The sequence below is a fragment of the Salmo trutta genome, chromosome 18, assembly GCF_901001165.1.
Source record: "Salmo trutta chromosome 18, fSalTru1.1, whole genome shotgun sequence".
Classification (NCBI taxonomy): Eukaryota; Metazoa; Chordata; class Actinopteri; order Salmoniformes; family Salmonidae; genus Salmo; species Salmo trutta.
In genome coordinates, this window is record NC_042974.1 from 9,969,318 (window position 1) to 9,985,450 (window position 16,133).

General features: G+C 43.2%; 1 protein-coding gene across 1 annotated transcript in view; it reads left to right on the forward strand.

The window, feature by feature from the left end:
• Nucleotides 1-16,133, forward strand: part of LOC115152816 (integrin alpha-9) — a 151,918-nt gene that overhangs the window by 46,760 nt on the left and 89,025 nt on the right. The window contains exons 9-14 of the mRNA XM_029697656.1: nt 581-718; nt 2,810-2,915; nt 6,998-7,092; nt 9,550-9,640; nt 11,808-11,853; nt 12,212-12,366. Coding sequence (XP_029553516.1) covers nt 581-718; nt 2,810-2,915; nt 6,998-7,092; nt 9,550-9,640; nt 11,808-11,853; nt 12,212-12,366 — 631 coding nt within the window. The remainder of the gene's footprint in view (nt 1-580; nt 719-2,809; nt 2,916-6,997; nt 7,093-9,549; nt 9,641-11,807; nt 11,854-12,211; nt 12,367-16,133) is intronic.

The following is a 16,133-nucleotide window of genomic DNA, read 5'->3' on the forward strand; positions in this document are numbered from 1 at the left end:
TCTGGCCAGGAACCACACAGCTAGGGAGTGCAATTCACATGGTTTTAAGCTTAAATAACAAGTACATCTTGGTAAATAGAGATAAGTTTTGTAAATATTCTGTTAATATTGGTCGAGATATGAAAGGGAAAATAAATCTTGTCAGATTGTGGAGGGAGAGGATGATGAAACTAAAGGAAGTGCATGTCTATCTTGATGGCATGCAGAAAAGCAGACCTGCTAGGCAATGAATGGAGGAGAGGAGAGGAGAGCGGGGGAGACAGGGGAGAGGAGAGGAGGAGAGCAGGGGAGAGGAGAATATTTTTCCCAGCGGGAACTTCAGTTGTGGCAAATAAATACACACGTAATTCACATGACAGATACAACATTATACTCGATCAACACCATTAATCATTTTTTGTTGAAAAGCGGTCCATGACTATGTGATCTGACCAGTGCTGGGTTTGTCTAAGTAACCACTAACCAGTGCTGCGTCCGTCTATAACTTTAGAAAAAATGAATACAAAGTCATGTATTTTCACTGATGTGATGTCTGACCCAATGCTGTATGTCTGTGTGGCTGTGCTTGTTTATTTTACAGATGGGCTCTTACTTTGGCTCCTCGTTATGTGGAGTTGACCTGAACAGGGACGGCCTGTCGGACCTGCTGGTTGGAGCGCCCATGCACAGCACGCTACGGGACGAGGGACAGGTCTCTATCTACCTCAGCAAGGGCAACGTGAGTGGGAAGGGAGATCTGGCTTGAACAGGAATAGGGTTCGAAAATGTTATGAACTTTCTGAAATGGCCCATGTTGTTCAGAAGTTGTGGGATATTCGGAAGGGAATGACCAAGTAGGGAATCTTACATCTAGGAATTCTGTAAATGTTTTTACTGAAAAATTTGAGAAATGTGCAATGAACAGTATATTCTAGTCCTCCAGTCAACCTGTGTTTAGCCCTCCATATGTAAACATGGCTGCCTATAGCGTGCAGCAAGACTTTATATGACCTCTATAGATTGTTAATCTGTCCATGTCAGACCAGCTGATTAACAAAATGTTACTAACTTAAAGAAAAGTATTGGCTTTGAAAGTGGTTATTGCTTAACTTTGTCTGTGTTTGGTCCTGTTCTATTTGTGAGTTATCATTTGGATGTTATAACTAGCCGGTCTTGGAGGTTATTACGGTGAGTTATCATTAGGATGTTATAACTAGCTAGTCTTGGAGGTTATTACGGTGAGTTATCATTAGGATGTTATAACTAGCTAGTCTTGGAGGTTATTACGGTGAGTTATCATTAGGATGTTATAACTAGCTAGTCTTGGAGGTTATTACGGTGAGTTATCATTAGGATGTTATAACTAGCTAGTCTTGGAGGTTATTACGGTGAGTTATCATGAGGATGTTATAACTAGCTAGTCCTGGAGGTTATTATGGTGAGTTATCATTAGGATGTTATAACTAGCTAGTCTTGGAGGTTATTATGGTGAGTTATCATTAGGATGTTATAACTAGCTAGTCCTGGAGGTTATTACGGTGAGTTATCATTAGGATGTTATGACTAGCTAGTCCTGGAGTTTATTATGGTGAGTTATCATTAGGATGTTATAACTAGCTAGTCCTGGAGGTTATTATGGTGAGTTATCATTAGGATGTTATAACTAGCTAGTCCTGGAGGTTATTATGGTGAGTTATCATTAGGATGTTATAACTAGCTAGTCTTTGAGGTTATTACGGTGAGTTATCATTAGGATGTTATAACTAGCTAGTCTTGGAGGTTATTATGGTGAGTTATCATTAGAATGTTATAACTAGCTAGTCTTGGAGGTTATTACGGTGAGTTATCATTAGGATGTTATAACTAGCTAGTCCTGGAGGTTATTATGGTGAGTTATCATTAGGATGTTATAACTAGCTAGTCCTGGAGGTTATTACGGTGAGTTATCATTAGGATGTTATAACTAGCTAGTCCTGGAGGTTATTACGGTGAGTTATCATTAGGATGTTATAACTAGCTAGTCTTTGAGGTTCTTACGGTGAGTTATCATTAGGATGTTATAACTAGCTAGTCTTGGAGGTTATTACGGTGAGTTATCATTAGGATGTTATAACTAGCTAGTCTTGGAGGTTATTACGGTGAGTTATCATTAGGATGTTATAACTAGCTAGTCCTGGAGGTTATTACGGTGAGTTATCATTAGGATGTTATAACTAGCTAGTCTTTGAGGTTCTTACGGTGAGTTATCATTAGGATGTTATAACTAGCTAGTCCTGGAGGTTATTACGGTGAGTTATCATTAGGATGTTATAACTAGTCGGTCTTTGAGGTTCTTACGGTGAGTTTGGTAATTTGAGTTTTTAGTGAAAGTTAAAAAACTATATCTGTACAGAAATTTCCTCAAATGGTATAGGAGAAAACTGGATGTATTTCAGTTAGTTGTCAGTTATAACTGGGGTTCCCGAGTGGCGCAGTAGTCTAAGGCACTGCATCTCAGTGCTAGAGGCAAAATCACAGATACCCTGGTTTGAATCCAGGCTGTATCACAACACTCCCTGATTGGGAGTCCCATAGGGCTGCGCACAATTGGCCCAGCGTCGTCCGGGTTTCACCGGTGTAGGCCGTCATTGTAAATAAGAATTTGTTCTTAACTGACTTGCCTAGTTAAATAAATAAAAAATTATAATAATAACCATTGCCCTTTAAAGTAAAGGGTTGTGTCATGTCATAACCATTCCCCTTTAGTTATGGGTTGATTCACGTAATAACCGTTCCCCAGTAATAGGTTGTGTCACGTCATAACCGTACCCCTGTCTGACTCTAATTGCAGGGTGTGATGGAGGAAGCTGGACTCTTAAATGGTGATAATGCCTACAGTGCACACTTTGGAGAGTGCATCACTGCAATCGGAGACATTGATGACGATGGGTACCAAGGTAAGTGTCTCTCAACTAACTCACTGTGTTGTCAAGTATAGAATGTATGCTTATGAACATGTGTCCACTCCTAAAACCTCCACTGTTGTTGTACAAATACCAAACTTCTTGATGACACACTCATGAATATTAAATTATTTTCATGAGAAGTGGTCTAGTTGACAATGTTTCTGGAATGTGATATAGCTTAGTCATACAGTTTCTGTTCCACAATATTATGCTAGAAAAGTCCAAAAGCTTTTCTCTCAGAGACATTCTGTTTGGATTATCTTATGGAGAGGGGGGCTCTTCAGGAAGCATATCCCCCTTTAACGCATGTGTATGCACACACACCCAGATATAGCGCACACACACCCAGATATAGCGCACACACACCCAGATATAGCACACACACAACCAGATATAGCACACACACACCCAGATATAGCGCACACACACCCAGATATAACGCACACACACCCAGATATAGCGCACACACACCCAGATATAACGCACACACACCCAGATATAACGCACACACATCCAGATATAACGCACACGCACCCAGATATAGCGCACACGCACCCAGATATAACGCACACACACCCAGATATAACGCACACACACCCAGATATAACGCACACACACCCAGATATAACGCACACACACCCAGATATAACGCACACACACCCAGATATAACGCACACACACCCGGATATAGCGTACACACACCCAGATATAGCGTACACACCCAGCCTATTTTTCCTGGCACTCACTGGAATAGTCTAAAGAAGGTTTTTCTTGGTGTGTGTTTCATACTGGAATAGTCTAAAGGAGGTTTTTCTTGGCGTGTGTTTCATACTGGAATAGTCTAAAGAAGGTTTTTCTTGGCGTGTGTTTCATACTGGAATAGTCTAAAGGAGGTTTTTCTTGTCGTGTGTTTCATACTGGAATAGTCTAAAGAAGGTTTTTCTTGGCGTGTGTTTCATACTGGAATAGTCTAAAAAAGGTTTTTCTTGGTGTGTGTTTTACACTGGAATAGTCTAAAGAAGGTTTTTCTTGGCGTGTGTTTCATACTGGAATAGTCTAAAGAAGGTTTTTCTTGGCGTGTGTTTCATACTGGAATAGTCTAAAGAAGGTTTTTCTTGGTGTGTGTTTTACACTGGAATAGTCTAAAGAAGGTTTTTCTTGGCGTGTGTTTCATACTGGAATAGTCTAAAGAAGGTTTTTCTTGGCGTGTGTTTCATACTGGAATAGTCTAAAGAAGGTTTTTCTTGGCGTGTGTTTCATACTGGAATAGTCTAAAGAAGGTTTTTCTTGGTGTGTGTTTCATACTGGAATAGTCTAAAGGTTTTTCTTGGCGTGTGTTTCATACTGGAATAGTCTAAAGAAGGTTTTTCTTGGCGTGTGTTTCATACTGGAATAGTCTAAAGAAGGTTTTTCTTGGTGTGTGTTTCACACTGGAATTGTCTAAAGAAGGTTTTTCTTGGCGTGTGTTTCATACTGGAATAGTCTAAAGGTTTGTGATTGGAGTTAAGGCTAGGACTGGATAGACTGGAGAACATTTACACTGTCTCCCATTATCTGATGAGGAATCTACTGTTAGACTGAATAGACTGGAGAGCATTAATACTGTCTCCCTTTATTTGATGATGAATCTACTGTTAGACTGGATAGACTGGAGAGCATTAATACTGTCTCCCTTTATTTGATGATGAATCTACTGTTAGACTGGATAGACTGGAGAGCAGTAATACTGTCTCCCTTTATTTGATGATGAATCTACTGTTAGACTGGATAGACTGGAGAGCAGTAATACTGTCTCCCTTTATTTGATGATGAATCTACTGTTAGACTGGATAGACTGGAGAGCAGTAATACTGTCTCCCTTTATTTGATGATGAATCTACTGTTAGACTGGATAGACTGGAGAGCAGTAATACTGTCTCCCTTTATTTGATGATGAATCTACTGTTAGACTGGATAGACTGGAGAGCAGTAATACTGTCTCCCTTTATTTGATGATGAATCTACTGTTAGACTGGATAGACTGGAGAGCAGTAATACTGTCTCCCTTTATTTGATGATGAATCTACTGTTAGACTGGATAGACTGGAGAGCAGTAATACTGTCTCCCTTTATTTGATGAGGAATCTACTGTTAGACTGGATAGACTGGAGAGCATTAATACTGTCTCCCTTTATTTGATGATGAATCTACTGTTAGACTGGATAGACTGGAGAGCATTAATACTGTCTCCCTTTATTTGATGATGAATCTACTGTTAGACTGGATAGACTGGAGAGCAGTAATACTGTCTCCCTTTATTTGATGAGGAATCTACTGTTAGACTGGATAGACTGGAGAGCAGTAATACTGTCTCCTTTATCTGATGAGGAATCTAGTGATAGACTGGAGAGCAGTAATACTGTCTCCCTTTATCTGATGAGGAATCTACTGTTAGAACACTGGTGTTGTACCGACTAGCAGTGTTGTTTGAGGGCTGGAGTGGAAACATTTACTATGTATCCAGGTTTCTATCTAACTTCTTATGCGAGTAAAGTACATGTTGGATAAAAAATTGCATGACAGGCCTAATGGAAACAGAACATTTGTCAGTAAACTCTCCAAATGTTACACTAGACAAGGTGGGATCTTTTTGTGTCGCTAAAATTACTTATGTGAGAAATGGTGGTGGAAACACTTTTATGCGCAAATATTGATATAATAACCATCATATTGAATTAAACTTGGAGTCGCGATGACATGTTGTGTGTTCCTCCCACTACGACTCAGGAAAGCATGCAGTTTATTAGGCTACAGATGAAATAATTTATGATCAACTTCACAGGGTGGTGAAAGTGCATGGTGATCTTGATGCTCCTTTCCAATAAATATTGAGGGTCTTATTCTGGTGACATGATGATCGATGCTTAGCTGCCGTTTGACATATGAAGATAATCCTGCTGTTTTTGTCCATAATAATCTCATCAGGTAGGCTATACCTGAACTGTTGGCTAGAGCACACGTGCCAATACCAGAGTGGGCACATTCGCTATATAACACATCATTTTGTTGTGACAAAACCATCAGTAGAGTTTGACATGCGTTGGAAACCCATTTAACTTGTATTGTTTTATTTGGTACATGGGAATTTAACCGCAAAAGTTATTTTAAGTGCACTATGTCAATTTAATGGAAACATCTCTGGTGGGAAAATGTGCATATTGTTTTTATGCAGATTTTTGAATGCTGCATCAAAATCTGTAGCCAATTTCCACTTGATATGATACCAGCTTTTTAGATAAGACTAATTCACTAGAAAAGTTAAAGATAAGCCATACAATAACTTTATACCCAACAATTACATTCAGGATGTTTAAAGTGAGAATTTCTTTCAGCTTTCAACACCCCACATTTGACAATGTAAAATAAATATGATGAGGTACTTAGTAGCCAACATGTATGTTGCTAAATCACATTATAAACCTTGAAGAATTCCTTATCCATGATATGATTCAGTTTTAAAACATTCACTTTTTGCTGAGGCATGCTATAACAATATCACTGAAAAACTGTTTTTGTTTTAAAAAGGCAATTTCCAGGTTTTGTTGCGAGGGAGGATAAGGGGACGTAGTCTTCGTCCCAAATGGCACCCTATTCCTTGCATAGTGCACAACGTTTGACCAGAGCCCTACCTATGGGTGACATTTGGGATGCAGCCGAAGTATGATCGTTTTACCTTCAGCTTTATGGTTCTGTTTCCACTCTCACAGAGGTCTCATATTGGGGTTTATGGGCACTGACAACACTTGTCTTTTAAGACAGGGTTTCCCAAACTCAGCCCTGGGGCCACCCCTGGGTGTATGTTTTGGTTTTTGCCCTAGCACTACACAGCTGATTTAAATAACCAGCTCATCATCAAGCTTTGATTATTTGAATCAGATGTGTAGTGCTAGAGCAAAAAACTAAATGCGCTCTCTCTGCCTCTCTCTCTCTCTGTCTCTCTCTCTCTCTGCCTCTCTCTCTGCCTCTCTCACTCTCTGCCTCTCTCTCTCTCTCTGCCTCTCTCTCTCTCTGCCTCTCTCTCTCCTTCTCTCTAGATGTGGCCATAGGAGCACCCAAAGAAGATGACTACGGTGGAGCGGTTTACATTTACCATGGTGATGCCACAGGAATCGTCACCAAATATTCTATGGTAAAGACACTTTCAATGGTTAGACACAACAAGTAATCAACACCTTGGGTGCATCATATACCACCACTATAGGCTGGAATAGGAGGAAGAGATAGAAGACAATTGAAACATTATGTCCCCGGTGTTTGAGACCAACAACATAAAATATCATTTTCATCTGTTTTTCATTTCTAGTTTAGTGAGCGTGCACAAACACACACACACACCGTATTGTGTTAGCAATAAATATAAGATCACAGCTCCATCTATTTTGACACAACAGCAGTATCACTCTCTGTGTGCATCCAAAATTACACCCTATTCCCTATAGTGCACTACTCTTGAACAGAGCCCTATGTGCACTGAATAGGGATTAGGGTTCCATTTGGGAAGCAGCCTCTGACCAATGTGTTATAATGACCCAGGTGGTAATGTTATCCTGGGAAGAGATTTTACACTCTACTAACACACTAACACACACACACACATACACACACACACACACACATCTAACATGAACATCAGTCCCCCAGGTTGTTGTTTGTTTTCATTAGCATGTAGTCCGGTACAAAGCACTCATCTAATGTCACACACACACACACACACAAACACAGGAGTGTGTTTTCATTAGCCTGTAGTCCGGTACAAAGTACGCATCTATTGTCAACACACACTCACACAAACACAGGAGTGCAAAACAAAGGAAACGCAGAACACAGGATCCCCACAATGGATATTAGCCCCATGAAACATTATACAGTGTGAGTCCAAAATGGCATTACTTTTCACCAGAGCCAATATGTCCCAGGTCAAAGTAGTGCACTACATAGGGAGTAGGGTCCATCAGTAGTCCATCAGCTTTATCTACTGACAGATACAGAGATACAGTATCAGGTGAAATGTAATAGTCTTCTCCAACCCCAGCCTTGTTCAGTCTGTTATTTACATTTTACATTTTAGTCATTTAGCATACGCTCTTATCCAGAGCGACTTACAGTAGATATGTTATAGTAGTGGTAGCAGACTGTGGTCTGTTATAGTAGTGGTAGCAGACTGTGGTCTGTTATAGTAGTGGTAGCAGACGGTGGTCTGTTATAGTAGTGGTAGCAGACAGTGGTCTGTTATAGTAGTGGTAGCAGACTGTGGTCTGTTATAGTAGTGGTAGCAGACTGTGGTCTGTTATAGTAGTGGTAGCAGACTGTGGTCTGTTATAGTAGTGGTAGCAGGCTGTGGTCTGTTATAGTAGTGGTAGCAGACTGTGGTCTGTTATAGTAGTGGTAGCAGAATGTGGTCTGTTATAGTAGTGGTAGCAGACTGTGGTCTGTTATAGTAGTGGTAGCAGACTGTGGTCTGTTATAGTAGTGGTAGCAGACTGTGGTCTGTTATAGTAGTGGTAGCAGACAGTGGTCTGTTATAGTAGTGGTAGCAGACTGTGGTCTGTTATAGTAGTGGTAGTAGACTGTGGTCTGAAATAGTAGTGGTAGCAGACTGTGGTCTGTTATAGTAGTGGTAGCAGACTGTGGCCTGTTATAGTAGTGGTAGCAGACAGTGGTCTGTTATAGTAGTGGTAGCAGACTGTGGTCTGTTATAGTAGTGGTAGTAGTGGTAGCAGACTGTGGTCTGTTATAGTAGTGGTAGCAGACTGTGGTCTGAAATAGTAGTGGTAGCAGACTGTGGTCTGTTATAGTAGTGGTAGCAGACTGTGGCCTGTTATAGTAGTGGTAGCAGACAGTGGTCTGTTATAGTAGTGGTAGCAGCCTGTGGTCTGTTATAGTAGTGGTAGCAGACTGTGGTATGTTATAGTAGTGGTAGTAGTGGTAGCAGACTGTGGTCTGTTATAGTAGTGGTAGCAGACTGTGGTCTGTTATAGTAGTGGTAGTAGTGGTAGCAGACTGTGGTCTGTTATAGTAGTGGTAGCAGACTGTGGTCTGAAATAGTAGTGGTAGCAGACTGTGGTCTGTTATAGTAGTGGTAGCAGACAGTGGCCTGTTATAGTAGTGGTAGCAGACAGTGGTCTGTTATAGTAGTGGTAGCAGACTGTGGTCTGTTATAGTAGTGGTAGCAGGCTGTGGTCTGTTATAGTAGTGGTAGTAGTGGTAGCAGACTGTGGTCTGTTATAGTAGTGGTAGCAGACTGTGGTCTGTTATAGTAGTGGTAGCAGACTGTGGTCTGTTAAAGTAGTGGTAGCAGACTGTGGTCTGTTATAGTAGTGGTAGCAGACTGTGGTCTGTTATAGTAGTGGTAGCAGACTGTGGTCTGTTATAGTAGTGGTAACAGACTGTGGTCTGTTATAGTAGTGGTAGCAGACTGTGGTCTGTTATAGTTGTGGTAGCAGACTGGTGCTTCAAACTGTTAGACGGTATGACGCTGATCCCTACTGCTACAGTAATGTGTTCTCTTGTGTTGGTCTGACAGGTCAGTGTGTGTGCTTGCATGTATGTATATGTTCTATCTCACGTTTTATATCATTCATTGCAGAGACTGTCTGGACAGAGCATTAACCCCGCCCTCCAGATGTTCGGCCAATCAATCTCTGGCAATGTGGACATGGACAGCAATGGATATCCAGGTAGGGTCACACTATACAGTACGATACAAACATGATGCAACATAGCCAACACTAGGTGTAGGGCTAATGAAACACCTAGAACCTACGTCTCAACTTCATGTCGTTATTATATACAGTTGAAGTCGGGAGTTTACAAACATTTAAGTTTGGAGTGATTAAAACTCATTTTTCAACCACCACAAATTTCTTGTTAACAAACTATAGCTTTGGCAAGTTGGTTAGAACATCTACTTTGTGCATGACACAAGTAATTATTCCAACAATTGTTTATAGACAGATTATTTCACTTATAATTCACTGTATCACAATTCCAGTGGGTCAGAAGTTTACACACACTAAGTTGACTGTGCCTTTAAACAGCTTGGAAAATTCCAGAGAATGATGTGGCTTTAGAAGCTTCTGATAAGCTAATTTACATCATTTGAGTCAATTGGCGGTGTACCTGTGGATGTATTTCAAGGTCTACCTTCAAACTCAGTGCCTCTTTGCTTGACATCATGGGAAAATCAAAAGAAATCAGCCAAGACCTCAGAAAAAACATTGTAGACCTCCACAAGTCTGGTTCATCCTTGGGAGCAATTTCCAAATGCCTGAAGGTACCACGTTCATCTGTACAAACAATAGTACGCAAGTGGAAACACCATGGGACCACGCAGTCGTCATACCACTAAGGAAGGAGACGCGTTCTGTCTCCTAGAGATGAACGTACTTTGGTGCGAAAAGTGCAAATCAATCCCAGAACAACAGCAAAGAACCTTGTGAAGATGCTGGAGGAAAGAGGTACAAAAGTGTCTATATCCACAGTAAAACGAGTCCTATATCAACATAACCTGAAAGGCCGCTCAGCAAGGAAGAAGCCACTGCTCCAAAACCGCTATAAAAAAGCCAGACTACAGTTTGCAACTGCACATGGGGACAAAGATCGTACTTTATGGAGAAATGTCCTCTGGTCTGATGAAACAAAAATAGAACCGTTTTGCCATAATGACCATCGTTATGTTTGGAGGAAAAAGGGGAAGGCTTGCAAGCCGAAGAACACCATCCCAACCGTGAAGCACGGGGGTGGCAGCATCATGTTGTGGGTGTGCTTTGCTGCAGGAGGGACTGGTGCACTTCACAAAATAGATAGCATCATGAGGGAGGATAAGTATGTGGATATATTGAAGCAACATCTCAAGACATCAGTCAGGAAGTTAAAGCTTGGTCGCAAATGGGTCTTCCAAATGGACAATAACCCCAAGCATACTTCCAAAGTTGTGGCAAAATGGCTTAAGGACAACAAAGTCAAGGTATTGAAGTGGCCATCACAAAGCCCTGACCTATAGAAAATTTGTGGGCAGAACTGAAAAAGCTTGTGCGAGCAAGGAGGCCTACAATCCTGACTCAGTTACACCAGCTCTGTCAGGAGGAATGGGCCAAACTTCACCCAAGTTATTGTGGAAAGTTTGTGGAAGGCTACACAAAACATCTCACCCAAGTTAAACAATTTAAAGGCAATGCTACCAAATACTAATCAAGTATATGTAAACTTCTGACCCACTGGGAATGTGATGAAAGAAATACAAGCTGAAATAAATCATTCTCTCTACTATTATTCTGACATTTCCCATTCTTAAAATAAAGTGGTGATCCCAACTGACCTAAGACAGGGAGTTTTTACTGGGATTAAATGTCAGGAATTGTGAAAAACTGAGTTTAAATATATTTGGCTAAGGTGTATGTAAACTTCCGACTTCAACTGTACCTGCTTGATTAAATTTAAAGAATGTCCAAAGAGCTTTGTTGCGTTGTTCACTCCTCCTGTCTGTCTGACTCTGAGTGGTTACTGGTCAGTCAGAAACACTCCTGTCTGTCTGACTCTGAATGGTTACTGGTCAGTCAGAAACACTCCTGTCTGTCTGACTCTGAGTGGTTACTGGTCAGTCAGAAACACTCCTGTCTGTCTGACTCTGAATGGTTACTGGTCAGTCAAACACTCCTGTCTGTCTGACTCTGAATGGTTACTGGGCTCCACATCAATCGTGGACATTTAGAACTAGAACAGAAAGCAACAGGTATGAGGACCCACAAAGGTCATCACTTGTTAATGATGACCTTTGTGCATCATGCCATATCTTCGAAGAACGAGAGAAATCTACTGCGCTCATTGGTTGTTCTTTCATTGCAGATATTACCGTTGGTGCTTTTATGGCTGATAGCGTGGTGTTATTGAGGTAAGTGGTTGTAAGTCAGACTTTGTTCCAATGTCCATATCAGCATACCACTTTGAATGCAGGCCCAGTACGTTGCTCAATTGTAATTGGGACTATGCTAGTGTAGATATTGGCACAGAGTAATATAAAGACATACAGTGGAACATAGTAGTATAAAGACATACAGTGGAACAGAGTAAATGTTTCATCACAGAAATACATGAATTCCAGGCTGTGTCTACTGCAGTACCATGCTGTATTGTATTGGTTGTAGGTCCATTGACACCATGTTCTATTGTACATGTTGTAGGTCCATTGACACCATGTTGTATTGTACATGTTGTAGGTCCATTGACACCATGTTATGTTTGGTGTTTAGGTCCCGGCCGGTGATCACTGTGGACGTGTCCATCTACCTGCCTGTCTCCATCAACATCTCTGTTCCTCAGTGTCACGAGGGACCACAACACCTCAACTGTTTCAACGCAAGAGTCTGCCTGCTCTTCAGAGGAAAACACCTGCCAGGACAGATAGGTGAGCACTAATACAACTACACACAACTGTGTTCTGGCGTGGTCCTGGTTGACTGTTCTGGCGTGGTCCTGGTTGACTGTTCTGACGTGGTCCTGGTTGACTGTTCTGGTGTGGTCCTGGTTGACTGTTCTGACGTGGTCCTGGTTGACTGTTCTGGCGTGGTCCTGGTTGACTGTTCTGGCGTGGTCCTGGTTGACTGTTCTGGCGTGGTCCTGGTTGACTGTTCTGGCGTGGTCCTGGTTGACTGTTCTGGCGTGGTCCTGGTTGACTGTTCTGGCGTGATCCTGGTTGACTGTTATGGCGTGATCCTGGTTGACTGTTATGGCGTGGTCCTGGCTGACTGTTATGGCGTGGTCCTGGTTGACTGTTCTGGCGTGGTCCTGGTTGACTGTTCTGGCGTGGTCCTGGTTGACTGTTCTGGCGTGGTCCTGGTTGACTGTTCTGGCGTAGTCCTGGTTGACTGTTCTGGCGTGGTCCTGGTTGACTGTTCTGGCGTGGTCCTCGTTGACTGTTCTGGCGTGGTCCTCGTTGACTGTTATGACGTGGTCCTCGTTGACTGTTCTAGCGTGGTCCTGGTTGACTGTTCTGGCGTGATCCTGGTTGACTGGTCTGGCTTGGTCCTGGTTGACTGTTCTGGCGTGGTCCTCGTTGACTGTTCTGGCGTAGTCCTGGTTGACTGTTCTGGCGTAGTTCTGGTTGACTGTTCTGGCGTGGTTCTGGTTGACTGTTATGGCGTAGTCCTGGTTGACTGTTCTGGCGTGGTCCTGGTTGACTGTTCTGGCGTGGTCCTGGTTGACTGTTCTGGCGTAGTCCTGGTTGACTGTTCTGGCGTGGTCCTCGTTGACTGTTATGGCATGATCCTGGTTGACTGTTATGGCATGGTCCTGGTTGACTGTTATGGCGTGGTCCTGGCTGACTGTTATGGTGTGGTCCTGGTTGACTGTTCAGGCCAGTTTTACCGGATGTACACTGAGCAAAAATATAAACACAACATGTAAATTGTTGGTCCCATGTTTCATGAGCTGAAATAAAACATCTCAGAAATGTTCCATACGCACAAAAAGCTTATTTCTCTCAAATTTTGTGCACAAATGTATTTACATTCGTGTTAGTGAGCATTACTCTTTTGCCAAGATAATCCATCTGAAGATGTGGCATATCAAAAAGCTGATTTAAACAGCATGATCATTACACAGGTGCACCTTGTGCTGGGGACAATAAAAGGCCACTCTAAAATGTGCAGTTTTGTCACACAACACAATGCCACAGATGCCTCAAGTTTTGAGGGAGTGTGCAATTAGCATGCTGACTGCAGGAATGTCTACCAGAGCTGTTGCTAGAAAATTTACGTCCGACCGGCCTCACAACTGCAGACCAAGTGTATGGCTTCGTGTGGGCGAGAGGTTTGCTGATGTCAACATTGTGAACAGAGTACCACATGGTGGTGGGGTTATGGTATGGGCAGGCATAAGCTACGGACAACGAACACAATCACATTTTATCAATGGCAATTTTAATTCTCAGAGGTATCGAGATGAGTGTCACGTCCTGGCCAGTATATAAGGTTAATTGTTTTGTAGTTTGGTCAGGGCGTGACAGAGGGTATTTGTTTTATGTGGTTCGGGGTGGTGTGTTTGTGTAAAGGGTGTTTGATTTAGTATGTCCGGGTTTTGGTTTATGTCTAGGTAGTTCTATGTGGAATCTAGTGTGTGTGTTTCTATGTTTGGTTGATTGGGGCTCTCAGTTGAAGGCAGGTGTTGTCTATCTGCCTTTGATTGAGAGTCTCATAAATGAGGGTGTGTTTGTGTTTGTGTTTTGTGGGTGATTGTTCTGTGTTCAGCCCTAGGCTTTACCAGACTGTTTGTTGTTCGTTCGCTTTCGTGTTTTGTTGTTTTGGAGTGTTATTTTGAAAGTTAATAAATCTAAAAATGAGCATACACGTACCTGCTGCATTTTGGTCCTCATTCACCAACGACAACCGTGACAATGAGATCCTGAAGCCCATTGTCGTGCCATCCATCCGCCGCCATCACCTCATGTTTCAGCATGATAATGCATGGCCCCATGTTACAAGAATCTGTACACAATTATTGGAAGCTGAAAATGTCCCAGTTCCTCCAGGGCCTGCATTCTCACCAGTCACCCATTGAACGTGTTTGGGATGCTCTGGATCAACGTGTACTACACTGTGTTCCAGTTCCCACCAATATCCAGCAACTTCAAACAGCCATTGAAGAGGAGTGGGACAACATTCCACAGGCCACAATCAACAGCCTGATCAACTCTGTGCGAAGGAGATGTGTCGCGCTGCATGAGGCAAATGTTGGTCATACCAGGTACTGACTGGTTTTCTGATCCACGCCCCTACCTTTTTGTTTTTACATTTACATTTTACATTTAAGTCATTTAGCAGACGCTCTTATCCAGAGCGACTTACAAATTGGTGCATTCACCTTATGATATCCAGTGGAACAACCACTTTAAAATAGTGCATCTAAATCTTTTGGGGGGGGGGGGGGGGGGGGGGGGGGTTAGAAGGATTACTTTATCCTATCCCAGGTATTCCTTAAAGAGGTGGGGTTTCAGGTGTCTCCGGAAGGTGGTGATTGACTCCGCTGTCCTGGCGTCGTGAGGGAGCTTGTTCCACCATTGGGGTGCCAGAGCAGCGAACAATTTTGACTGGGCTGAGCGGGAACTGTGCTTCCTCAGAGGTAGGGAGGCGAGCAGGCCAGAGGTGGATGAACGCAGTGCCCTTGTTTGGGTGTAGGGCCTGATCAGAGCCTGAAGGTACGGAGGTGCCGTTCCCCTCACAGCTCCGTAGGCAAGCACCATGGACTTGTAGCGGATGCGAGCTTCAACTGGAAGCGAGTGGAGAGAGCGGAGGAGCGGGGTGACGTGAGAGAACTTGGGAAGGTTGAACACCAGACGGGCTGCGGCGTTCTGGATGAGTTGTAGGGGTTTAATGGCACAGGCAGGGAGCCCAGCCAACAGCGAGTTGCAGTAATCCAGACGGGAGATGACAAGTGCCTGGACTAGGTCCTGCGCTGCTTCCTGTGTGAGGCAGGGTCGTACTCTGCGAATGTTGTAGAGCATGAACCTACAGGATCGGGTCACCGCTTTGATGTTAGTGGAGAACGACAGGGTGTTGTCCAGGGTCACGCCAAGGTTCTTAGCACTCTGGGAGGAGGACACAAGGGAGTTGTCAACCGTGATGGTGAGATCATGGAACGGGCAGTCCTTCCCCGGGAGGAAGAGCAGCTCCGTCTTGCCGAGGTTCAGCTTGAGGTGGTGAGCCGTCATCCACACTGATATGTCTGCCAGACATGCAGAGATGCGATTCACCACCTGGTTATCAGAAGGGGGAAAGGAGAAGATTAATTGTTTGTCGTCTGCGTAGCAATGATAGGAGAGACCATGTGAGGATATGACCGAGCCAAGTGACTTGGTGTATAGTGAGAATAGGAGAGGGCCTAGAACAGAGCCCTGGGGGACACCAGTGGTGAGAGCACGTGGTGTGGAGACAGATTCTCGCCACGCCACCTGGTAGGAGCGACCTGTCAGGTAGGACGCAATCCAAGCCTGGGCCGCGCCGGAGATGCCCAGCTCGGAGAGGGTGGAGAGGAGGATCTGATGGTTCACAGTATCAAAGGCAGCAGATAGGTCTAGAAGGATGAGAGCAGAGGAGAGAGAGTTAGCTTTAGCAGTGCGGAGAGCCTCCGTGACACAGAGAAGAGCAGTCTCAGTTGAATGCCCAGTCTTGAAACCTG